At 33.8% G+C, this 25,262-nt stretch overlaps 4 protein-coding genes across 7 annotated transcripts in view; all 4 read left to right on the forward strand.

The window, feature by feature from the left end:
- Positions 1-1,958, forward strand: part of LOC106108079 (zinc finger protein 557-like) — a 32,916-nt gene extending 30,958 nt beyond the window's left edge. Inside the window, exon 19 of one of the 3 annotated variants that reach the window (XR_001225900.1) lies at positions 1,276-1,314. The gene's annotated coding sequence lies outside the window, so the exon portion shown is untranslated. Of the gene's footprint in view, positions 1-1,275; positions 1,363-1,935 lie in introns of those variants that run through there. The other 2 variants (XM_013289161.1, XM_013289160.1) reach the window with 2 other exon arrangements.
- LOC106107846 lies at positions 1,281-3,108 on the forward strand. The gene is made up of 5 exons (XM_013288851.1): positions 1,281-1,365; positions 1,936-2,046; positions 2,353-2,442; positions 2,554-2,744; positions 3,028-3,108. The coding sequence occupies exons 1-5, from the start codon at positions 1,281-1,283 to the stop codon at positions 3,106-3,108; spliced, it is 558 nt and encodes a 185-aa protein (XP_013144305.1).
- LOC106108082 (heart- and neural crest derivatives-expressed protein 1-like) lies at positions 2,863-9,493 on the forward strand. The gene is made up of 4 exons (XM_013289163.1): positions 2,863-2,927; positions 3,279-3,371; positions 3,747-3,887; positions 8,246-9,493. The coding sequence occupies exons 2-4, from the start codon at positions 3,279-3,281 to the stop codon at positions 8,342-8,344; spliced, it is 333 nt and encodes a 110-aa protein (XP_013144617.1). The 5' UTR covers positions 2,863-2,927; the 3' UTR covers positions 8,345-9,493.
- Positions 9,494-10,180: 687 nt separating this feature from the next.
- On the forward strand, positions 10,181-20,838 carry LOC106107883. 2 transcript variants are annotated; one of them, XM_013288893.1, is made up of 8 exons: positions 10,181-10,345; positions 18,560-18,626; positions 18,925-18,966; positions 19,046-19,087; positions 19,691-19,717; positions 19,841-19,885; positions 20,421-20,462; positions 20,755-20,838. In XM_013288893.1, the coding sequence occupies exons 2-8, from the start codon at positions 18,560-18,562 to the stop codon at positions 20,805-20,807; spliced, it is 318 nt and encodes a 105-aa protein (XP_013144347.1). In that variant the 5' UTR covers positions 10,181-10,345; the 3' UTR covers positions 20,808-20,838. The 2 variants fall into 2 exon arrangements, 1 of the variants encoding a protein (XP_013144347.1); XR_001225886.1 differs by lacking the exons at positions 18,560-18,626; positions 18,925-18,966; positions 19,046-19,087; ... (2 more) ...; positions 20,421-20,462; positions 20,755-20,838 and adding exons at positions 15,541-15,568; positions 16,100-16,126; positions 17,018-17,696.
- Positions 20,839-25,262: the final 4,424 nt, after the last annotated feature.

Consider the following 25,262-nt stretch of genomic DNA (forward strand, 5'->3'; position numbering starts at 1 on the left):
TAACCTAGGTAAGTTAATTTATTAAATCATTTTTATTATTAAGAAAGGTAAATTAATAATGAAAGAGCAATTGGTGAAAGAATTTTAAAAATCTGTCAAATAGAACGTAACTTTTTCGAAATAAAATTAAATCTGTTATGATATTGGCAAAGAATAAGAAAAATAATTTTTTACCTAACGGCAATATTTTTTTTAGTTTATTCAAGTTTTAACTAGATTATTATTTTTAAAATTATTAGCGGGTACAGTATTGATATGGAACTGTACCAATTTTCAATTTTAATGAAAATTAGTTGTTGCTTGCGACTTCTTCCACGTGAAATTAAAAAACAATTAAAAAAATATAGCATATGTTACTCATTGATATCTTAATTATTTAATGGTATAAGATTTTTTGAAATCGGCCAATTACTTTTTGAGTTATTTCAATACATACAAAAATACAAAACTTTCCTCTTTATAATATTAGTATAGATATTTACCTGACAAACTGAAATATCTTTGGTAATAACTATTGTTTAAAAGCATGAAAATGTTTCTTTCGATTGATTATAAAAAAAATATAGTGGGTTGTGTTTTAATTTGACTAAATTTTACTTTCAAGGGTAATTTTGTTGCTCCTAAAACCTTAGTTATTATTTTATTATATTATATGTTACAATGATAAGATATTGTGAAACACGTGGTGCACACGTTCTGACAGACAAGTCGTATGTTTATATTGACAGTACAATGTGGAACACGGAACATAAACATGTACTTGGTCATGATATGTTTTAAATTTTTTAAAAATCGAATTCGGAATTTTTTCGGAAAAAAAATGCCGATCGAAAAAAGCACAAAAAACATTCGGCATTTAAAAGCAAATTGTAAGGATTCAATCCGTATTTTTTATTGTCTCTGTCTTTTTTTAAAGGATAAAGTATTTTCACTGTAATAATACCGAAATAAATCTTTACTAATATTATAAAAAGGCAAAAAAAATGTATTGTTTATATTGAAGTAACTCGAAAACTATTGGACCGATTTCAAAAATTCTTTCACTATTAAAAAGCTACGTTATTAGTAAGTAACTTGGCAATATTTTTTAAATTTTTCGATAAAATTTATTAATTGTATAAGGAGTTAAAAATACTTTAAATCAGTAATCGGATTTTAAAATCCAAAATCAACTAGTAAATTGACAGAAAAGCCAGAAACATTTTTAAATTGTCTACATTTTGTGGCTCGTCTTCTGATCCGCTTGCTTGAAAGTTTATTTCCTCGAATAACCAGGTCCGATGTCGAGTTACGGCAGCATGTCACCGTCAGACGAAGGCTTCGATAGATACGAGCCACCTTTCTACTGCCAGCCTACACATCAAGGTATGTACTGTTATCTAATGTCTTCGTTCGAAAAACCGTTCGTGTCGCTGCACAAAATATAGCAAGGTGTAAGTTATAAAGAGAGGAGACAGACCTTGAGCATCTTCGAAAGGACGCAAGTGTGGAACTTTCGCAAGAAATATTAACTCCGCATCCGCTTCCGCTTCTGTTATTTCTTATGCGGAGTTATAACAGAGGTTAATTTACGTCTTTAATGTGAGTGGTGCGATTAGGTACCGTTTACGCCCGCGCGGGCGGGATGTCAACTAATTATAATTGTTATACATTATATTTGCATAATAAACTGTATCTTGTAATTATGTACCAATCTGTATTTTGAAGTAACGTAGTTTTAGTTTTTATTTCTTTAATAAATTGCAATTAATATTTTATTATTGACCTCCGCTTCCTCAGAGTTAAAACCCTTCGCCTCCGTATCCGCATCCGCTTCCGTTAAAATGGCTTCCGTTACAACCCTAGAAGAATCTAGAGAATAAGGAAATAGATGATGTGACCTGCTATGTTTATATTAACCAGTTCAAAGTAATAAAGTAGTACTATTGTTATTAGGTAGCCCTATGGACGGCGGCGTGTACTGGGCTAACTCTAATGGAGAAAGTCACGAGTATGACACCCAGGATGTTTACCATGACACTAATAATTATATCGGCAGAGGATATGGTAAGTGATACTTAGATTGTTAAGTAAGAAAGTTGTTTTTGTTTATGGATAAATTCCTTCAAAATTGAAGACTTCTAGATTGTTATTTAATTTCAAAACCACTACAAGCTTTTTAAATGGCCAGACAGATGTGATTAGGTTGAATTACGTTGCATAGTATCTCTTGTTATTTTTAATAAGTTGTAGACAGTTCAATAGTGTCCCATCTATATGTAGAATACTCTTTGATGTGAAACATGTCATAGATTAGAAATCTTTCTTAACATTGATCAAAGATTCGACTTCTTATTGTTTTATACCTAACAGGTTACGAGGATATGCAGATAGCAGGGAATGAGCCCTACGATACCTATCATCATAATGTGATGCATCACGGCTTTGCACCTAATAACCCTGGTGAGTGAGTTATAGTTATTACGTCATTTATTGACGTCATCTTGAGTACATGAGAGATAAAAAAAAATACATTATTATGAGAAAAAATTTATAAAAACTCCTTGTACGCAGGTTTGGAATGTGAAATGCAATCCCTTCCTCTCCGCTACGAACGACCGACTCCCTCTTCTTTCGTAAGAGTTGTCAAGAGAAGGACAACAGCGAATAAGAAAGAGAGGAGACGAACGCAGAGCATTAACACTGCATTCACCGATCTCAGAGAATGTATACCAAATGTTCCGCCTGATACGAAACTGTCTAAGGTAAGTGGTAAAAAAACTACAACTTGCTGTACTCTATGACAATTTTTAGAACACGTCACATCTCAGTTGTCAAAATCGGCCAAGCATTTTAGGTTACACAAGGTAGTTCCGGTGCTAGCTGTACTGGTTAAGATTACTACGGCTGCGTCTTGTTTTTGATTAGAGGGGGACTACAAATGTTACGTAAGAATTCGGGAACCTATAGCTTTGCTTTTTATTAGGTGTCCTGGGCGGTTTTTTTATCTAAATTGTTTGATCTTGTTACCTATTATACAATCCTTAGAAGAATGAAAAAATACGAACTATACCTAAGTTTGCGATGGTGAAAATCCCAAAAACAACAGAGAGTATCTTTTTAGAATAGGCAATTTTAATTTACGCGTTTTAACCTACTCCCCTAGCATTAATAGTAAGATTTCAGTTAAATTAATTCGGTTTATAAGCGTTACGTTACATAATTATATTGTTCTATACGTGTTTAAATAAGTCCTTTTGTAATATATGCTGTCTCATTTCAACTTGTACTTGTACCAGATGGTGCGAAAGAGATCGCAGAGCATCAACACTGCGTTCTCAAACCTCAGGGATCGTATACCAAGCGTCCTACCCGATACAAAGATGACCAAGGTCAGTGATACCCTAAAATCTAGACGCTTCTATTTTCTGTCTAATCTATGATAGAACGAAAATCGAACATTTCGATACGTCAACATCTTATATTCTCTGTTTTCTGTCTAATCTATGACGATTATTGTCTTATTCAAGTTTTGTCTGTTTTATTCCTTTACTCTATGATATTTGAAACAAGGGTTGGGCTTCTTATTTTCTTGTATTGTTGAATTCAATTACAAATTACAAGATATTCTTGTAACCTAAACGACTGAACCGATTTTTACGCTTGAGATGTCATTTACAGGTTCTTTTAAGTGTCATATGTACAGTTAATAAGTTGTTTTTTTGGGTTTTTTTCTTTTATTTCCTAAATATAATACCTTCCAACAGATAAAAACATTACGACTAGCGACTTCATACATTTCATATTTACTGAAAGTTCTGGAAACCGACGGCGAGCCGGCTGGCGGCTTCAGAGCTGAGTTACACCATACACCACCGAGAAGAAGAACTACAGACCCTAACACACAGGTAATAAACACTATATTGCTTTGAGTTAAGATTAAAAAGTAGCCTATAATATGCCCGTCAGTCAGCTACCCTCCAGTGAAGGTCCGGACGAAATCGGCCCAGCCGTTTCGGAGATTACCCGGAACAAACGCGGCTTGCGGACAGACAGACAAACATTTTTCAAATGCGATTTTCGTTATCAGCAACGCAAATAAACCTTTTCGAAATATGGAATATTTCTTTTAATGTTACAAACAGACACTTCAATTTTATATACTAATATTATAAAGAGGAAAGATTTGTATTTTTGGATTTCTTTATGTATTGAAATAACTCAAAAACTACTGGGCTGATATAAAAAATTCTTTCACAGTTAAATAGCTACGTTATCAGTGAGTAACATAGGCTATATTTTTTGTTATTTTTTAATATCACGCAGGCAAAGTCACCAGCAACAGTTATCTGTATAAACTACCTGTTCCCGTGCGATTTCATCAACATAAAATTGTCAATTGCAAATGTCAAAATGACATATCATGACAAAACTTGGCAATCTTGCTTCCTTGATGTTGGCAGCAACTTATGGTCTCTTTCCCACATTAGAGTTTATATCCAAAATATTTACTCTCTAAGTTTAATGACGTAAAAAGATATAGCCTAAAGCGTGACGTAAGTGTAGGGCTTTTTATTAAAAAAAGATTTATTCAAAAATATGCTGTAATTGCTGATATCTTAGGCAACAAAGAAGTGTGTGTTTACGCTTTATTATAATAGTATAGATGGATATAGATGTAACTCTTTACGTCATGAGATATTGAATACTTGAGTAACAAATGCAGTACACTTGAGATACAGCGGGCGCCAGTCTCATGCAATACAGATAACATCATTTTCCCTTGAGAACTTCACTAATGGATACCCACTTGGACATTAGCTACCGTTACAATATCTTAAAATAAATCTATAACTACTTCTTACTAATATTATAAATGCGAAAGTTTAGATGGATGTTTGTTAGAGTTTGTAGCCTAAACTGCTGAACGGATCTCGATGAAATTTTGGTATAGATGTAGAGGATAGTCTGGAAGAACACATGGGCTACTAATTTTGTCCCTTTACACCCTTTTCTTAAGAAGAATGGATGACAAGGAAGGAAGAGTGGATTTGTAGGCGGAGGAGGCGCGTAGGAAGGGGAAATCTTCTCTTAATGTGTGTCTCCTCCTCTGCAATTGCGGATATCTATGGGCAGTGGTCGCTTTCCATTTCGGTGGATTCTCGCTGCTTGCTCTTTTGCCACCTCATATTATATAAAAAAACACACTACTTCATGGCGTAGGATATCAGCAATCGCAGCATATTTTTGAATAATTCTTTCTATAATAAAAAAGGCCTACACTTAACACGCTTTAGAGTATATATTTTCACGCTATTAAACATAGGGGGTAAATGTAACACCATCGGTGTTGCGATCCGTAATTATACATTTATAAGACCTTCTTACGGTGAAGGAAAACATCGTTATGTCTCAACTGTGAAGAAATTTAAATACATCTGTTAAGTGCTAATTACAGTGATAGAGCCCGCTTTAACATCTTAGCACTGCAGGGCCGGCTCGCCCCCAATAATACCACGACCACATAGAAGACACGCGTGAATTGAGAGAAAATCCGCGTTTCGTCTGATGAGTGTGGTGCCGGAGGCCCAACTTTAGACCCATTTCCTTCCCCAGCCTTTTTTTTATAATGGATTTGACGGTGCAGGAGACGCATACCAAGGGGAAATATCCTCTTTATGTGCAGCTCTTCCTCCGTCAATGAAGGGTAGGCAACGCATCCGCAATTGCGGATGTCTATGGGCAGCGGTTACTTCGCCAGTTTGGCGGATTCAGGTGGCCACTTGCTCGTTTGCCACCTTATGTTATAAAAAAAAGAAAATTACGACAAATCTTGAATATGGCCTACTCACTTATTTTTGTTACCCCCGACGTCAAGAATCCTTTCATAGAACTGTAAAAGCGATAGCAAAGACCAATAAGACGCAAGATTCTAAGAGAACTTTTCGTAATTTTCATCCAATTTCATCGTATGCAGTACTGCTTTCATTTCGTACGTTAATTTCTAAGAGAGAGGTTGTAAACATTTGGTCCGGTATATGTAATTGTAGCCAAAGTATGGCAAATATAGATACTTTGATGTTAGTATTTATAAAATTCTTCTTTTGGAGAATGACATTTATTGTTTATGCACAATGGATATACGTACATACAAATCCACTCTTATGTTACATACATAAAAATATAAATACGCCCGAAAAACACTACTCTCATCAGTGAATCCTGATCTTGCTTCTTATTATTGTAAATGTGAAAATTTAGATGGATGTTTCTTAGAGTTTTTAGCGTAAACTGCTGATCGGATCTTGTTGAAAAGGTGTTGTTGTTGAAAGAATAGTTTGGAAAAAAATAGGCTACTTACTTTTTTTTTATTATACATGGCAGGCGGAAGCTAGTATACCTTTTTTTAAATAAAAGTTTACAGATTTATTAATGTATTGCGCAGAAAAGATTTGTTTAATTTCCTTGAGTGGATTATAAAAATGTTCTCGACCCCTGATCTAGAACATTCCGGTGGGGCCATGTGGCGTCCGCGATTACATTAGCCGAGCGTCTGTACAAGATTAGCGCGTATTTATTGAGTTATTAACAAAGTAATGGCGGGAAATAAAATATATATACTCGTGTTTGGAATTCATTCCTCGAATGTTTTTAAATTTAATTTCCTTAAGGATGTGTTCTTTTCAGCTAGTGTTTACGAGAAATGTCATTTAGTTATGTCTTTTTATTTTCTCTGTTGTCAATGGTTATTTTATATTCAGCCAGTTTTTGGAAATAAGGAATGGCGTTTTCATTTTTTTCAATTAATAACTACTCGTTCGTCGATGATAAAATCTTCAGCCAGTCATTTGTCTAGTTTGTTAATTTTTTTTAACGTCACTGGAGGTTGTCAGCCAGGAGTTTTGTTAAAAAAACCATTCACGTATCACTCGATCACGTATTTACAAATAAAACCGTTGTAACAGGAAATTTCCTGTAAAACGAGAAAAAAAACCCGGCGTGTAGTCGTAAATTATTATGTTGTAAACAGCAAGCATCTGATGTTAAACAGCACGGGTATCATATAAACAAAAATTCAGGTAGTAACCTAAATACCTTTAGTGCCTGTTTTAGCGAAACGCCCTGGGCGGTTTTCACAACGGCCTTTTTATGCCTTGAGAGTCAGGTATACGTGAGATGTAACGCCCTAATTTGTACATTGTCCTGGGCTGTCGTCCTAAAAGCGGGCACACTATTTACTAAACTATAGCACAACTGCGATTGTCGATTGTTTTGCAGACAAACTGTTTAGTTGCACGACTAAGAATCGAGTTGTGTACCTCCATATAAGCTCATAGAAATCAAAGCGAAAGACTAAAGAATTTTATAATTCGGTTCTGTAGTTTCGGAGTCTATTCAATGGTAACTTTTTAATTGAATTAGTCTTGTATGAGGTTCTTCTATGAGGTTTGGATTAGAACGTAGATCGTAAATACGTTTCCGTCAAGTAGCGTAAAATAAAAAAAAAGCGTTACGTCAAAACGATCGGACAGGAGCAAGTTTTTTGCCCGTTCAGTTTTTTGTCAAAGGCAAAAGCTCGAACTCTGTTCAGCCACTCGAATACACGTGCTGGCAATCAATGCGCCGACTGTTTCGATACACGAATGAAGAAAAAAATTTTTTTTTTATGTTTTCTTTCCCACCAGTTCTATTTGTAACAGATTATTCGTGTTCATTGAGCGTTCTAATTTTAAATGTCTATTTTAACACTATTGTAATTATGTAAACGATTTTGATGAATCGATTTTTAACGAATCTAATCGATTAATTTTATTTATTTACTTTTAATCATAAAAGCATGATTTAACTAGTTATATTATTACTAGCGTTCGTCTGCGACTCCGTCCGCGTGTAATTAAAATAAACATAAGCCTATGTGTTCTTCCCGACTATCCTCTACATGTTAATTTTCATCGAGATCCGTTCAGCAGTTTAGGCTGCAAACTCTAACAAACAAACATCTTATTTTTAAATTTTTGGTATATTTATGTTTTACAATTTTTACATCATCATCACCAGCTCACTATACATCCCCACTTAGGGGCTCGGAGCCAACCCTAAGTAAGGGTGACTAGGCCATAGTCAACCTGCACTGCGGGTTGACTTCACACATATCTTTGAATTTCACCGCCGATATGTGCATCACGATGTTTTCCTTCATCGTAAGAATTTTTTCATACCAATTGCTAAAATTTTCTTAAACTCTAACATATAAATCTTGTTTCAGAACAGTGCATTGGTAGAAAAGAAGGCTAAAGGCAGAACTGGCTGGCCCCAACACGTCTGGGCTTTAGAATTGAAGAGCGAACAAAATCTACAGACTTAAATATTCTAGAAGAATTAGTTTAATTGGTGATATAAATATCAGTTTAACTTCAGTGGATTTCTAACAAATCTACACTAAGGGCTTCACTTAAACAACTCTGAGTGAGTCAAGACCACCATTCCAAAGAACGATCGTTTCAATTCATAACATAAAGTATTAGTTCTAAGCAAAGTATTATTTTGAAACCAAAGACCGTCAATGTATAGATAGGACAACACGAACTTCCATCATTTGGTACCTAATATTACCAAAGTATTATACTAGAAATTTATTATTGCGTAACCAAAGACCGTCAACTTATAGACAGGACTACACGAACTTTCATAATTTGTTACCTAATATTACCAAAGTATTATACTAGAAATTTATTATTGCGTAACCAAAGACCGTCAACTTATAGACAGGATACGAACTTCCATCATTTGGTACCTAACATTACCAAAGTATTATACTAAAAATATATTATTGTGTAACCAAAGACCGTCAACTTATAGACAGGATACGAACTTCCATCATTTGGTACCTAATACTACCACTTCCAAGTTTCAAGTTTACGGAATATCTAATAATGTTGTTTATCTAGAAATTAACTATATAAACGCTAAAAAAAATGTTCTATTCTAAGTGATATCTTAATGCACTCTTAAAACATAATATTAAAAAGAGATTTGTATTTTTGTATGTATTGAAATAACTCAAAAACTATTGGGTTTAGAAAATCACAATTAAAAGCTACGTTATCATTAACGTAGGTTATGTAGGCGGAAGAAGTCGCTAGCAACAGATAGCATTTGATAATTCTAGTCTATTTGAATATTTAAATAATAGTACACTCAAAATAATCGATAAGAGATTGCCATTAAAAATAATTCATTAAAATACTTCACTGTTATGACAACACGTGGATTCGATATCTTGCACATGTTTTAATCTTCTAATTATATTAAGTATGCTTTTATAGATAAAATATCGTCCCACTTAATGCTTAATCGAAAATGTAACGACCTTCTTAGTGTTTATAATTAAAAAGCATAGATATATATAAATAGATTGGCGATTATTTGGAAATGACCAGTTTTGCTTAATTTTTTTTTATTATATGAGGTGGCAAATGAGCAAGCGGTCACCTGAATCCACTGAAATGGAAAGCGAGCTGCTTATAAACACCCGCAATTGCAGATGCGTTACCTACCCTAATTGACGGAGAAGATGCACATAAAGAGGACATTTCCCTTTCCTAAAATTTCGATTTGAACTCTTTATTTGATGTTAATTACAGTTAAATCTATCAATATTATTAATTTAAACTGTTAGAGCCCTTCGGTTTAATTATATTTGTTAAGAGATCGCGAGAAACCGCAACAATCAGCGCTGAAATGGCGAAAATCAAACGAACAAAACTATAGTTTGCCCATTTGTAGAGGTCAGTGTTAAAATTTATCTAAACGTCAAGTGTCAAAAAATATGGCGCCAATAATTTATTTTAACCAAAGTAAGAACTGTATATTAATATAATTTAAAAATGCATATTTCGTGTTATTGGCGCCAAAAACTGATATTGTAACATTTAATAAAATAATTATTATTGTAAATAAAATATGCAAGAAATGAATATTTAAAAGTAATGTTTTCGTTTTATTGTAAAGATCCTTCTATCATTTGACAACTAAATAAAAAAAAAAAGATTTTCTACTTTAAATAAATCTAGAAGTAAATGTTTGTAATATTTGAACGATTAAAATAACTGGCCGTTAATAATTTTGAGTACTGGCTGAATGTGCATCGCATGATGTCAAGGCACGAATGACAGATGACAGTTGTCATTAAATGGTGGAATGATGCCCTTTGGTTGTGTACAAAGTCAATCGAGTAATCTCTGTAAATCTTTGCAATCCGGTTAAATAGTGTTATGCAGTTTTCACCAACGATTGAAGGAATGTGTTTCTGATATTACGCGATTGTTATTTCATTATCTCCGACAAACGCACGCCCACAATTTAGGTAAGTTAATTTATATGCTGCCGCTCCTTACTCCATATATAAAAACAGTGTATCTATTTCTGTCCGTGTGCGCAGGTTGTATATCTAATTCGGTGAGTTTATTACGAGTTTCCGTTAGAACCAGACGCAGGGCCATGTGTTGAGGATGGCTCGCGACTTGTACTGACACCATGCTAAAAAGATTTACGAGGATATTCCTGGATATTGGAAAAAATCATACTTTTATTATAATGAAAATGGATGGATGTTTATGAACCTGGATGAAATTTAACAGAGATGTAGAACATTATCTGGAAGATCACATAGGCTAGTTAGTATATTTTTATGAATGAACTTTATTATTAGCTTTCGCCCGTGACTCCGTCCGCTTGAAAAAAAAACAAAAGCAAGTAGCCCACGTGTTCTTCCAGACTGTGCTCTACATCTATGCCAAATTTTATCGAGATCCGTTCCGCCTTGTAGGCTACAAACTTTTACAAACATCCATCCATCTCAACTTTTGCATTTTGTATAGATTTAGAGGATAGTCTGGAAGAACACATAACCTACTCACTTATCTTTTTTTTTAATTCCACGTAGACGGAATCGCTGGCGAAAGCTAGTGATAAAATAAATGGAAACTTTAGTTCACCATTAATTAAACAGATTTGAAAAACGGAAACTCGTAATTAAAAAATGAATAAGGACAGACCAAATAAATAAGACTGTCCTACGATTAGTTTGTGTATGGTCACACTGGAACATGAACGAAAATATCAAAGTAATTTGTTTAACGGCATCAATACAAGTGAGATCTTTGATGTTTCAAGCTAAACTGATCAGTTAGCGAACACTTTGCTGTAAATGGTTTATTTCCTAATTTATTAACATAGGCTTGAAACAGATAATGTGCGATTGTCGATTGTTTGTCAGCCAATTCAACTGTTTAGTTGCACAAGTAGACATCGAGTAGTGTATGTTAATATATGCTAATTAGCTGTTCCCGTGCGACTTCATCCGCATGAAATTATGAAAATTTTATTTTATTTACATTTGTCAAATTATTAATTACAAATGTCAACATGACATGACATGACAACCTTGGCAATCTTGCTTTCTTGATGTTGGCAGCAACTTATGGTCTCTTTCCCACATTAGGATTTTTATCCATAATGTTTACCCCCTAAGTTTAATGGCGTTAAAATATATAGGCTAAAGCGTGACGCAAATGTAGGGCTTTTTTTCAAAATCTCCAAATATGCCAAATAAAAAAAAAAAGACGAATTGAGTACCTCCTTCTTTTTGGAAGTCTGTCAAAAATTCCGTGTTGTTTTAAGAACTAGTTAAGTAAATAATTAAATGAAAACGTTTTATATACAAATAATTTTTATTGACCAAAAATACAGGAATAATATTGATAACAGCAAAGTACTAATACAATAAAGAAAACATAACTAAGTACTTACTTTTTCGATAATTTAATCAACAAGTGTAAACTTTACAAGATACCGTTCTAATGAAAAAAAAAATTAAATCAAATGACATATCTAGTGTTTACTAAATGCAGGTCTAAAATATACTTAAAAAATAATAGAACAGATTTGTTAACAAATCAAATACATGCATTTAACAATGACCTTTGTGTGACCCTTTCTTATTTCCCTTGGAATGTACTTGAGACTTGCTTGAAGACTTGCTAACCGCTTTATTGTGGCGCCGTTTATACCCTTTATGGTGTTTACAATGACCTTTACCCCTTGACCTACGTTTACTATGCTTGCCCTTTTTAACATGAGCAAAATTATCAGACTGACTATAAGAATTTGAAGAACTTGCAGATTTACTTGCCGCGTAATGGCTACCTTTGTTGCTTGAGACGTAAGAACTAGAGTAGCTGTCTGAATTGCTGGCAGCTTTCGAGTTACCCTTGTTAGTACTAGCGGAGCCGGATGAGCTACTTCCTGAGCTGCTTCCCGCGCTACTGCCCTTATCTCCGGTTTCCGCATAACTGCCGGAGTAGCTGTCTGAATCACTTTCTGCATTAGCCCCGCCCTTATCTGAACTTGCAGTACCTTTAGAGTTGCCGCCAGAATAGCTGCCTGCGTAATTGCGACCTTTGTTGCTTGAGACGTAAGAACTAGAGTAGCTGTCTGAATTGCTGGCAGCTTTCGAGTTACCCTTGTTAGTACTAGCGGAGCCAGATGAGCCACTTCCTGAGCTGCTTCCCCCGTATGTTCCATTATCTTCAGTACTTTCAGTGTCACTTTCAGATTTACCTGCAAAAATACCTAACCTACTTCCGGTTGGATTAGTGTAGCCTATGTTTAAATAACTAGATCCTGTACCAATATTCCTTGCATGTTTATAGTTTTGGCTCTCAGAATACTGTTCTGATTGACTACTCTGGCTTGAGAAACTGTTACTTTGGGAACTTGAATAGCTATTTGCTGAACTGCCTAAGTCCCCTCCAGAGTAGCTTTGTTCGTAAGCATCATTTTCGCTTGTAGAGAAACTTGAGGATTCGCTTTTAGAGCTACTTGATGAATAACCAAATTCTTCTTCGAGGTCTTCGTAACTCTCACAGATATCATTTGAGTGAACGATGTTTAGAGAAGTCTGAAAATAATATTACTTTATGAAAACAAACATTAGGAGATGACAAGTTTTAATTACGAGGTTAAGTATTATGTTAGGCTAAGTTAAGAAGAACAAGACCGAAGTAACTATGGATGGATTGTATGAAAAAGGATATGCTTAAGCAGTGGATTCAGATATGACTGCTGATAGAGATGTATGAAAGGAGCATACACTCTGCGGACCCTCTGTAGACAGACCCTACAGACAGATCTGAAGTGGAAGTACTTACGTTGAAGTGAACTAGAATTTGGCGAATTAGTGGAGAGCAAACGCATTAAGAGAATGTAGAGTAGGCTCCCCCCCCCCTATAGCTAAGCGTGCTCGTGGCCCCAGGCAATGCGTTGGAGGAACCGAGGGGTTCAGTAGGTATGCCTCGCAAGAGGAGAATCCCACATAACTGGGGACGTATTAAGTATTCCCCTGGGGCAAAAAAAGGCTCCCCCTTAGTGGGGATGTTTAGTGAGTTGGTTATGATGATTATAAGTATAATTTAATTAAAATTTAATCTCACCATTAACAGTAGAACAACTACGGGTTGCCACATTTTGCAAAGGGTAATTTGCTACTTGGTAACTCAGTATTATTCAAACGTTTTATACTAATAATTAACAAAGCAGTTCACTGCAGTTGAACAAACAACTATTGATGCGTTAAAAGAATAGTTAACCCTTTAACCAATTAAATAATAAGCAAGGTTACGCAGACAAACATAATAATAATTATTATTTATATTAGCTGCTGCCCGCGACTCATTGTTGCATACGTCCACGCAATATTAAGATAAAAAAGTAGTCTATAATATGGCCGTCTATGTCAGCTACCCTTCAGTGAAGGTCCGGACGAAATCGGCCCAGCCGTTTCGGAGATTACCCGGAACAAACGCGGCTTGCGGACATACAGACAAACATTTTTGAAATGCGATTTTCGTTATCAGCAACGCAAATACACCTCGAAATCTGGAATATTTCTTTTGATATTACAAACAGACACTCCAATCATACTAATTTTATAAACGAGCTGTTGCCCGCAACTTCGTCCGCGTGGTATTAGAAAACATACTTACTATATAAATCACAAAACGCTTCGTATCCCTCAGGAACTAGACATTTCTCGGGGATGAACCTTATCCCATGTGTACTCCACACTTTGTTTTATATCTGTGACAAATTTCAATAATATATTTTGAACCGTTGCAGAATAATCGAATAAACATTATAAAACTAAATTAATGAATCCCACGGGAACCGTAACTATTCCCAGGATAAAAGTAGCCTATGTGTTCTTCCAGACTACGCTATAACCCTGTGTCAAATTTCATGGAGATCCGTTCAGCCGTTTAGGCTACAAACGCTAACAAACATCCATCCATCCATCCATCTATCCATCCATCCATCCATCCATCCATCCATCCATCCATCTAAACTTTCGCATTTAAAATATTAGTAAGATGTGAAAGTTTAGATGGATGGATGGATGTTAGTTAGAGTTTGTAGTCTAAACAGCTGAACGGATCGCGATGAAATTTGGTATAGATATAGAGGATAGTCTGGAAGAACACATAGGCTACTTACTTTATTTTTTTTTAATTCCACGCGGACGGAGTCGCGGTCGATAGCTAGTTTTATTATATGTACAATTCAAAGGTCGAAGTCGCGGTCAACAGCTGGTTTAAAATGTAAGCCAAGTGAAGATTCATTTAACAAATATAACAAATATTTACATTTTTTTAAACAATAATCGAACTTTAATATAATTGAATGTTTGTACATCTGTTTGTTCAATTGTATTATTTGTATATAAAAGGCTTTTACTTATGTTTTATATGAAAAATTTAACTTCAACTAACAGAAAAGATGAAGAAAATGTTTCTTGTATTCATTTTAATAGTAAGTTATTATTTTAATTATAATTATTATTAATAATAGCTTCACCAGTTCTGGAAAATAGCCGTATCACGCTCTACTGGGATCGATCTATTATTACGGACAGGACTATTGCTGCCAATAGACCTGATTTAGTAATAATAGATCGGTCTGAGAGTTGTGTAATGTTAGTCGATATCACTATCCCACATGACGAGAATCTCGTGAAAGCCGAAAATGAAAAACTATTAAAATATTTGGATTTGGCTCACGAGGTTACCGCCACGTGGCGTATGAAATCGACTACCATTATTCCGATAGTCGTTTCGGTACACGGGTTAGCGAAGAGCTTCGACCAACACCTCAAGTTCTCGCTAGACAGTTGGATTAAGGGTCCCATTCAAAAGGCGGTTATTTTAGAAACCGCACGCATAGTGAGGAGGTTCCTGTCTGTCCTGACCACTGGTTGCTTGAGTCATCGGATTCCGCAGCCGGTGGTGCTCTATTTTTTATATAATACATTTTATTTTATTTTTATATCAAATCTTGTCAAATGTATTATATATAAATAAAGATATATGAGTGTTAATAATAATAATCAATCAATCTATTCGAAACATTACAACATTAACAAATACTAGAAAACATCGAAAATATCTATTTCGTATTAATACTACAAAAATGTATTATTGTTAAAAGAACTAATTCTTTTTTCAGACTTTCGTTATCGTTCATTCAAAGCCAGGTGAGTTTATTTTTGAAATAATTATAGTTTTATTTTCGGAGAAATTTTTATTTTTTATTTTTTAAATTTTTATTTTCGGAGAAAGTTTATATAATAAAAACGTTATTTGCGACTTCGCCCGCGTAAAATTTTGAAAATAATACAAAATGTAGCCTATGTTACTCACAGATAAATTACCTCTGTAATGGTGAAAGAATTTTTAAAATCGGCCCAGTAGTTTTTGAGTTATTTCAATACATACAAATCTTTCGTCTTTATAATATTAGTAAGTAAGTAGATAAAACATAACCTAGAAGTTTTATTTTCAATCAATCATGTAATTATGTCATCTATACTATTATTAAGTGGAAAAAATTGTATTTTTGGATTTTAGTATGTATTTGATTCACGCAAAAACTGTTAGGCTGATTTTAAAAATTCCTTTACCATTAGAAAGGTAATTTATCTGTGAATAACATAGACTACATTTACTACGCGGACGAAGTCGCGAGCAACAGCTAGTCAATTGTAACGTTAAATTGTTTGTTTCAGCTCCTACGGTGTCCGCACTTTTAGAAGGTAAATGGTATAATCTTTGTTCGCACATGTCTAATAGGCGGTTTCCCAATTACGTTAACTGTTGGTTAGTGTTTTTGGTTCGATTTCATGACGACTTTCCGAACTACGAAATATTTTTACTCTGTTAAAACATATTTTTTTTTATAACATAAGATGGCAAACGAGTAAGCGGCCACCTGAATCCGCCAAAATGGCGAAGCGACCGCTGCCCATAGACATCTACAAATGCAGATGCGTCGCCTACCCTTATCCGACGGAGGAAGAGACCCACATAAAGAGGATATTTCCTCTTCCTATGCATCTCCTCCATCGTCAAATCCACATCCCCTTCCCATCCTCTCATAAGAAAAGGGTGGTAAAAAGAACGGGACTTAAATTAGGCCTCTAGCACCACACTCATCAGACAAAACACGGTATTGCTTCCATTTCACGCCTGTCTTCTGTGTGGTCGTGGTAATAATGGGGGCGTGCCGGCCTTACAGTGCTAAGATGTTAAAGCGGGCACTACCACTGTTAAACATATGTCCACCTTATAATAATGATTCACTGGGTAGTAAACAAAAATATAATAATTTACTTCAAAAGTAAATTATTATATTTATAACTACACTGTCCTATCATACATTATCTCTTACTTGTCAAATCGTTTTCCGAAACTACCAACATCCACATATATACTAGACCAATCTTGTGTCGTAAGGGACATAAATAATATAGTAGTATTATAAAAAAAAACAAAAGTGAGTAACCTATGTGTTCTTCCAGACTATCCTCTACATCTGTACCAAATTTCATCGAGATCCGTTCAGCCGTTTAGGCTACAAACTAACAATCATCCATCTAAAATGTTGCATTTATAATATAGATAAGTATTTTTTCTTGTTTAAACAGGTTTATTGGGTAAATCAAAATGTACGACGACACCTCAACCTAAATGCGATGACGACAAAAAACCAAATGACAAGGATCCAGACAAAAAAGATTCAAATGAACAGTAACAACATTTTTGTAAACATAAATATTTTATTATAACTAATGTAATTTATTGTATGGATGTTATAAATAAAACAATTCAAATTAAACAATTTCTGTATATTTTAAAACATATAGTTTGAATTTCTCGAGTCGCGTTAATGCGGGTAACCGGCAATTTTATTCTCCAAGTGGGTAGATACGCTCTCTAGCGCGGAGCTGCGGAGAGTTGAGAGAGGGTCGTGTGCAAGCAAAGCGAGTCTGTTAGTTCAAGTTCAAAGTTCATAGGAAGTGGCTACTTGTCCGACATTAGGTTTATTAGCAAATGGGGTTTCTTTTTTCGGTTTCGCGTTTAATAACGATGCACAAGGCAGAATTACTGGTGTCAGACTTGACTCGATTGACACCGAACGACCAGGTACCTGCAGGGTAACGGCAAGGGTAAGTACCTCCTCCATCATCCCCTTTTTAATTATGCCCTTCATGCGTAGTCTAAGGGTAGGTTGTGCCGCGCACGAACCCGTTTTGTACAGCACAGTTATAGAATATCAAGAATATGGCTCCTACGTAAATAATAATAACTCACAATTTTGTCATTTTTAACAACCACTAGTATAATGAATAATATGTATAAATGAAATTGGAATGTCGGTATTATTAAATTATTTCTATGTAAGTTCGCGTTTGTTTTGAATAATCTAAATTACTCCACCGATTATGAAGGTAGTAAGGTAGAGTTTTTTGTTATTCCAACTGACAAACAAACTATCTCGAAGCCGAAGGAACAATTAGTTTTATTCATAGTAAGTATAGATTTTTTTAATGCTTATCATCTACTTGCCCTTATCCCTTATCGGGTCGGCACAGTATGTGCTCTTCCATACATCTCTATCAGCCATATCTGAATCCACTCCTTTCTTAAGCATATCCTCACACAATCCATACTTTCTTCAGTCTTCCTCTTCCTTTGTAGCCATCCACATTTATTCTTAATACTTTGTGGTTTATGTCCCCATTGACTCGTCGTCTCCATCATTTTTTTTTAATGGTCACGATTTTGATTTGATACAGTTTTGTCGTGATTTACGTATTTTTTATATCAGTTTTAATGACTTTATTTTTATATAAATACAGAAAATATTTCAATCAAAAGTATAGTTTTAACAGTTGAAGTGTTTCAAAGCATTCGCTACAACTTTATTTATTAAAATAAATAAATTCCAATTAGTTAAAATGTCGAAACTTAACTTGATTGTCGCTGCCGTTGTTGTGTTGGTAAGTTTTTTCTTACTTTATAATTATTATAATGCAAAAGACTTAATGATACAATAATTTATTTTCTTGAATTACAAATTTTAGCATAAATTTAAATATTTCTCTTGTAAACACAAAATTGTTTTTTTGCACCAATAGATGGCGCTCTTATAAAATAGTAACCTAAAATTTAAATTGTTTTCTTAGATGGCCTGCGCAGCCTTCAGCCCCGCACAAGCAACAGCTGCCCACGGGTCCAAGAAACGTGACACGAGTAAGTTTTAAAAACTAAGGACCTGTCCGCCACTGCCTGATAGAGGCTCAGCTTAAAATGACGCCACTGTCAAATAAGGGGACACAATCCGATATTTCCATCACATATTTTACACGTTCGATTTTTATCAATTTACAATTTTAGTGCGATAGGCCCTAAATAATAATTAAAGACAAAATCAAATCGAGTCATTAAATTAAATAAAACATTTTAAATGTTGGAATTTACTACTTCTAGTCTTAATTATAGTTTGTCTATGAATAAAAAATCGGGTATATTAAATTTTCTTTATTTTCAGCCGACATTGTAAAGAAACTTGAGGAATTGGCTAAGAAAATTGGTAAGTTAGCTATCAAACTTAACAAGACTACAAGTCTTTTTTAACAGAATTGTACATTTGTATATATTTTTATTTACAGAAAAGACTCTTGAAGATGCTAAGGACAAGATAGAGAAGGCTGGTTAGTAACTTATTTTAAAGGATCAGTTCTAACTGAACATTTGAACTTCTCAGATAAAACTATGTTCATTAAACCCAGACATTGAATAATTTTTCAGGGGAAGCATATTGATAGTTCAGTTGACATTTTTCATCCACTAACGCCATCTATTACTAGGTTCTCAAAACAAATGTCAATGTTGTATCTAAATTTTGTCAATAGATGTCACTAAATCATATTTTAATGTTTACATTTTTCTGACACTATTTAGTTTATTTTACAACAAAAGATGGAGCTTATTATAGTTTTGTAAAATGTTCTTTTAACGTCATTACAAGACTAGAGGTGGAACTAAACTTGACAACATGGTACCTTTCAAAAAGTTAGCGGTGAAAAATGTTCCCTATCTAGACTGTACATTTTTTAAATGTCTGGTTGAACCTGATATGTTACAGTGTTGAATTTTACCGAGTATAAGTCATAACACTTCGAGTTCTAGTACAAATGTTGTTTATGAATATAAACTGACTAGTTTACTATTTAGTTTTTTATACATCGTTTATTTGTAAGCTATTAATTTGTAATAAGTAATTTTGTTGTAATTGTTTTATTTTAATTTCACAGCTAAGAAGCTCGCTTCTAAAGCTGCAGGTAATATATTTCTTTTAATGAGTTACTATTATGGCAATAACCTTTTTGACCGACTTTCCAAAAGAAGGAATTACTCAAAACATCTGTATGTTTTATTTAAATTATTTTTTTTTCTTTAAATAGAGGACGCAAAGGCCGCTATCAAAGAAGTCAGAGCGGCGATTGCTGGTAAGTACTACACCATAAAAGAATTAATTAAACAATAATTAACCGTTGCCATGGCAATAGCGTCCAATGGATTACGAATTAAAACAAACACGTAATAATTGGGTATTGTTGTATAAACCTTTGATCTTATAAAATAGAGAACTGCCCCCTTTAGACAAAGTTAAATTCGATTATCGCTTACGTTGATCGAAAAGTCTAAAATGTATGGAATTCACAATAACATGTGTTAACCCTTAAATGCATATTGTTGCCAAAAGTCTACGAACAAAATTATAGTTTTTAATGAAACCATGACTTTTTTTTATTATTTTTACCTTAATCTGTGACTCAAAGCCTATACCGAAATATTGATTTTATAATTAAATAAAAAATCATGCATTTAAGGGTTAAGTCGCGTGCTTGTCACGTATTCATTCTATGCATTTTGACGATTCTGCAAGCGACATCGCTAATCGAGTCACTTTGTCTAGAGGAGCTGGTTGTAAAATCATTATTGAATTCGTTTATCATTAAAAGTATTATTAATTTATTTCAGCTGCTGGAAAATTGACAGATGAAGTAGAGAAAGCATTGAAAGGTACGTAATATCAATGTAATTGAACAAATCTTACTAATATTATAAATGCGAAAGTTTAGATGGATGGATATTTGTTACTGCTGAATGAATTTCGATATAATTCGGTATAGATGTGGAGGAAACTCTGGGAGAACACATAGGCTACTCACTGCTTTATTAATTCCACGCAGACGAAGTCACGGGCGAAAGTTAGTAATACTATAAAGTCGAGAAGAATGAAGCAAAATATACCAAGGAGGAATATTACAAATTGTTTTAAAATTTTAACTAAATCTACATTTTCTTTTTTCAGATTTGGAAGAGAAAGTAGAGAAAGTCCTCAAGGACATTGCGGACAAGTCTTAAATTGTAATTTACAATGTGAACATTGTTAAATAATAATAAATGTATTGAAAAATATTAAATTCTTTTATTTAAAGTATCTATAAAAACCCTAGAACTCTCACATTTACTTTTCATTAAAAGTTTTAACAGAAAAAAAATAGTTTTACGTTTTTAACTTATAACTTATAACTATTATTTTCTTTTTTCCACTTAAACGTATACAGCCAATAAAGTTGCTAAACGTACAAATAAAAATTAAAAAAAAAGGGCTTGGCTAAACTGAAGTCGAATTCGCAAAGGCAAATCATTCCCAATAAATGTTTTGTAACATCGGTTCCAGTTGTTAAAACCATCTTACTAATCTTACTAACATAAATGCAAAAGTTTAGATGGATGTTTGTTTAGTTTGTAGCCTAAACGGCTGAACGGATCTCCATGAAATTTGACACAGGGTTATAGCGTAGTCTGGAAGAACACATAGGCTACTTTTCATCCCGGAAATAGTTACGGTTACCGTGGGACATTCATTATTTTAATATACGATCATTATTTTAATATACGATTACATTACTTCTATACTAAAATAATAAATAAAGCGAATGTGGCGTAAGATGTCAGCAATCACAGCATATTTTTGAATAATTCTTTCTTTAATAAAAAGCCCTACACTTACGACACGCTTTAGGCTATAATTTTCACGCTATTAAACTTAAGGGACAAATAAATTGAAAAATAATCTTCATGTGGGAAAGGGAACAAAAACTACAAGCTGACATCACTTAAGGTTGCTATGGTAACGGTAATTGTTATCCAACGTCAAAGGGCTTCGCTGTCATTTGTGCATTTGAATTTTGACGTTTACACAATAAAATATTTTTTTTCTAGAATTCAAGGCAGAGGAAACCGCACGGGAACAGCTAGTTATAAATAAAAGTCTTGTTTCATCAAAAATGTTTTATTTCTTGTACAGTCCACACTAAAAAAAACCTTAATTTACCTGTTTTAAATAATTATATCAAATAGTCAAAAGTGCGAAATGGAATGTCGATCGAACTTCACTTTGTGAGTTCGTTTGAGTTTCTGCTATTGGTTATGATATTTTTAAGACAGGTTTCAGTATCCTATACTTTCTAGATTAGTTTGACAATTCATTTCAAATTTAGTAGGGATGGGTTGTGTGCAATCTGTCATGAATCTTATCGATTTTCAACTTTTGTTATAGAAGTTTGAATCGATAGATTTATAGTTATAACTTATGAATTTAGAAAAAGACTGTTTTCTCAAATTAATAATGACCATAACAATTAGTGAGAGTAAATAAATGTCTATTACTACAGCCGTACGTAATAGAATTGGATTTTGCTATTATTTCTGTCATCGCTAAATTCTCTACGCAATAATCAATACTAGAATTGTCCTCTAAATTAGTAAATAAGTAAATAAAAATTTTAGTTGAGTTTGATAATTATTTAAACCGAATATCGATAGTTCAAAATTATTCGCTATGTGTGTTTGTTTCGTCACTAAGAGACCTGTCTATTAAGTATGACATTTGTATGATATAAATTGAATTCGATACTTCATATGCGTCATTTATCAAACTAATCTAAATTATTTAGACACACTATAATAACTTATGCAAACTAAAGTATCTAATTAACAAATCTTGATGAAAATAGGAATTTTAAAGTAGCTTAAAAGTAATTTAAAAATCAATAAATACGACTGAGTGAAATAAATAGAAAGTTGTAAAGTATAATCTTTCTTTCTCTTTCTTATAAATAAGGATGGAAAAGGAACGTGGATTCGACGGTGGAGGAGACGCATCAAGGAGAAACATCCATTTTATGTGCGTTTCCTCTGTCGATTAAGGGTAGGCAACGCATCCGCTATTGATTCTATGGGCAGTCGCTTCGCTATTTTGGCGGATTCAGGTGGCCCCTTGCTTGTTTGCAACCTGATGAAATGCTCCTAGCCTCTTAGTGGGGACGTATACTGAACTGGTTGATAATGAGACTTTTTTGTATAGGGAATCTTCAATAATATCCCTGCCTTTTGAGGTTATGACAGATTTTTGCGAGATTTTTCTCAATAAAATCTTCCTGGCGTTAATTGCGGTTTCAAGGGTCCTGGGGTCAAACTGTACAAAGCAGACAGAGCATCTGACAGCCCGAGATCTTACTCTGCCTTCACATCACAAGACATATTAATGTCTCGGGTTAATAAAATAGACCAAGCAATCAAAGTATACATCTTTTCTTAACATTCTTACTAATATCAATGCGTTTAGATGGATGTATGTTAGAGTTTGAAGTCTGAACTGCTGGACGAATCTCGATGATATTTGGCATAGATATAGAGGATAATATAGAAGAATACTTACGATTACTTACTTTTGTTTTTTTAATTCCACGCGAGTCTCAGGCGAAGGCTAGTTAGAAAAATCTGTCTCAACTCAGAATTCGACACAATTCAACACAGAAATCCAATACTTCTTTCTTTTAATTATTAATTAAACATAATTTTATATGATTCGATAACTGTTTTATAGTTATATGAATCGTGTTTTTTATATTTTTATGATCGAAATAATGTATTTTTTTCATATAAATACCAGAAATTTGTTAAATAAATCATCCACGGTTACAGTTCGCAGTGTTCTGGTTACCTTTTTGATATATTACATTTTAATATTATATTCAAAATGTCGAAACTTAGCCTGTTGACTGGATCAGTTGTTCTGCTGGTAAGTACATACAAATATAAGTCTAATAGTTTAGGCTACGTAAGTAAAGAAAGCAAACAAGACCCCAAATTTCATCATGCGATTTTAAGAAACTATTTAACTACGTCATAGTCTTGGACTCTTTGGATTTTTAAATCAAACAAAATATGGGACCCACCTGCAAGCATTACCTTTCGGATAAAAAAAGAATTATCAAAAACGAAAAAAACATACAGACGAATTGAGTACCTCCTTCTTTTGGGAAGTCGGTCAAAAAGTGCAAGCAATCGGTGCAAAGGCATCTAAAGAGATGGAAAAAAACTTATATCACGATTGCTAGAAATCAGTTTGTCTGTGTGTTTGTTTGCGCTAATCTCAGAAATAGCTTAACAAATGTCGTTGGGGATTTCACTAGTTTATTACCTCTAAGTTTGCTTAACATTTAGTGTTATTTTCTTAAACACATATATACATGAAATAAAACAAAGTTCAGCTTAGCGTAGAGAATATTAGAGTAACAATTTTTCCCACCAGGTGGCGTTGGCTGTCTTCAGTCCCGTCGAAGCCGGTCGTCCTCCACCTAAGAAACGCGAACCCCGTAAGTTGGGGATGCTAAATCTATTCTATCCTATGGCACCCTTAACTTTGTATTATAGATTTATATTGCAACTGCAATTAACTAAAAAATATGTTTTTTTTTAATATTCTATTGGGTATTGGGTACAAAACGATGGGGACATAAACCAGAAAGTGTTAAGATTGAATGTGGATGTCTACAAAGGTAGAGGAAGACCGGAAAAATTATTTATGGATTGTGTGAAAGAGGATATGCTTAAGGAGTGGATTCAGATACGGCTGATAGAGATGTATGGAAGAGCACATACTGTGCCGACCCTCCGTAAGGGATAAGGGCAAGTGGATGATGAGTCTATTGGATATTGAACTATTAACTGGTTAAGGGGTGCACTAAAATATCTTAAAACAAACCCTGCTATTCAGTGTTATTATACCAATTTTTTTTTATATTCATAGTGGATGTCAAAAAAACTCTCGAGGAGTTATCCGAAAAGATTGGTAAGTACATTTTGAAAAATATTGTAAATCACCTAAGATCACCTGAAGTTAAATTGTTCAGTAAGACTGTTAGTTTGAAATACTTTAAGTTGACACAGCACAGACAATTAATTTAAGGTTATGTTTTCAATGTACGAGATTAGTTAATTACGTTTCTCTATCTACAGCTAAAACTCTCAAGGATGCCAAAGAAAAAGCAGAAAAAGCAGGTATACTATTAACTTCTGTTTAGTTATATTTAAATAAAAGTGCTTTATTCATTTTTTTAATGTTTTTACAGCTAAGGCGATCGCAGCAAAGGCGGCAGGTACGTCAAAGATTAGCTAAACATCAGACATGACATTGACTACAATAATCATTTCTAAAATAGTACATTAAATAGAAAAATTTAAAACCTATTTGAAATGTTTAAATGTTTTTTTCCCCTAACAGAGGAAGTAGCGGCTGCTATCAAAGACGCTAAAGATGCTTTAGCTGGTAAGTATACTAATAATGTTAAGTAACTATTTTATTAAGTTTCCAATTTAATAAATAATATCTTCTTTGCAGGTGCGAAAAGATTAAATAAAAAAGTGGAAGAGGCGTTTGAGAGTATGTATTAATCGTTTTTATTATTATTATTTTTTTAACTTAAGGTGGCAAACGAGCAAGCGGCCACCTGAATCCGTCAAAATGGC

The sequence above is a fragment of the Papilio polytes genome, unplaced genomic scaffold (assembly GCF_000836215.1).
Source record: "Papilio polytes unplaced genomic scaffold, Ppol_1.0 DF821845.1, whole genome shotgun sequence".
Lineage (NCBI taxonomy): Eukaryota > Metazoa > Arthropoda > Insecta > Lepidoptera > Papilionidae > Papilio > Papilio polytes.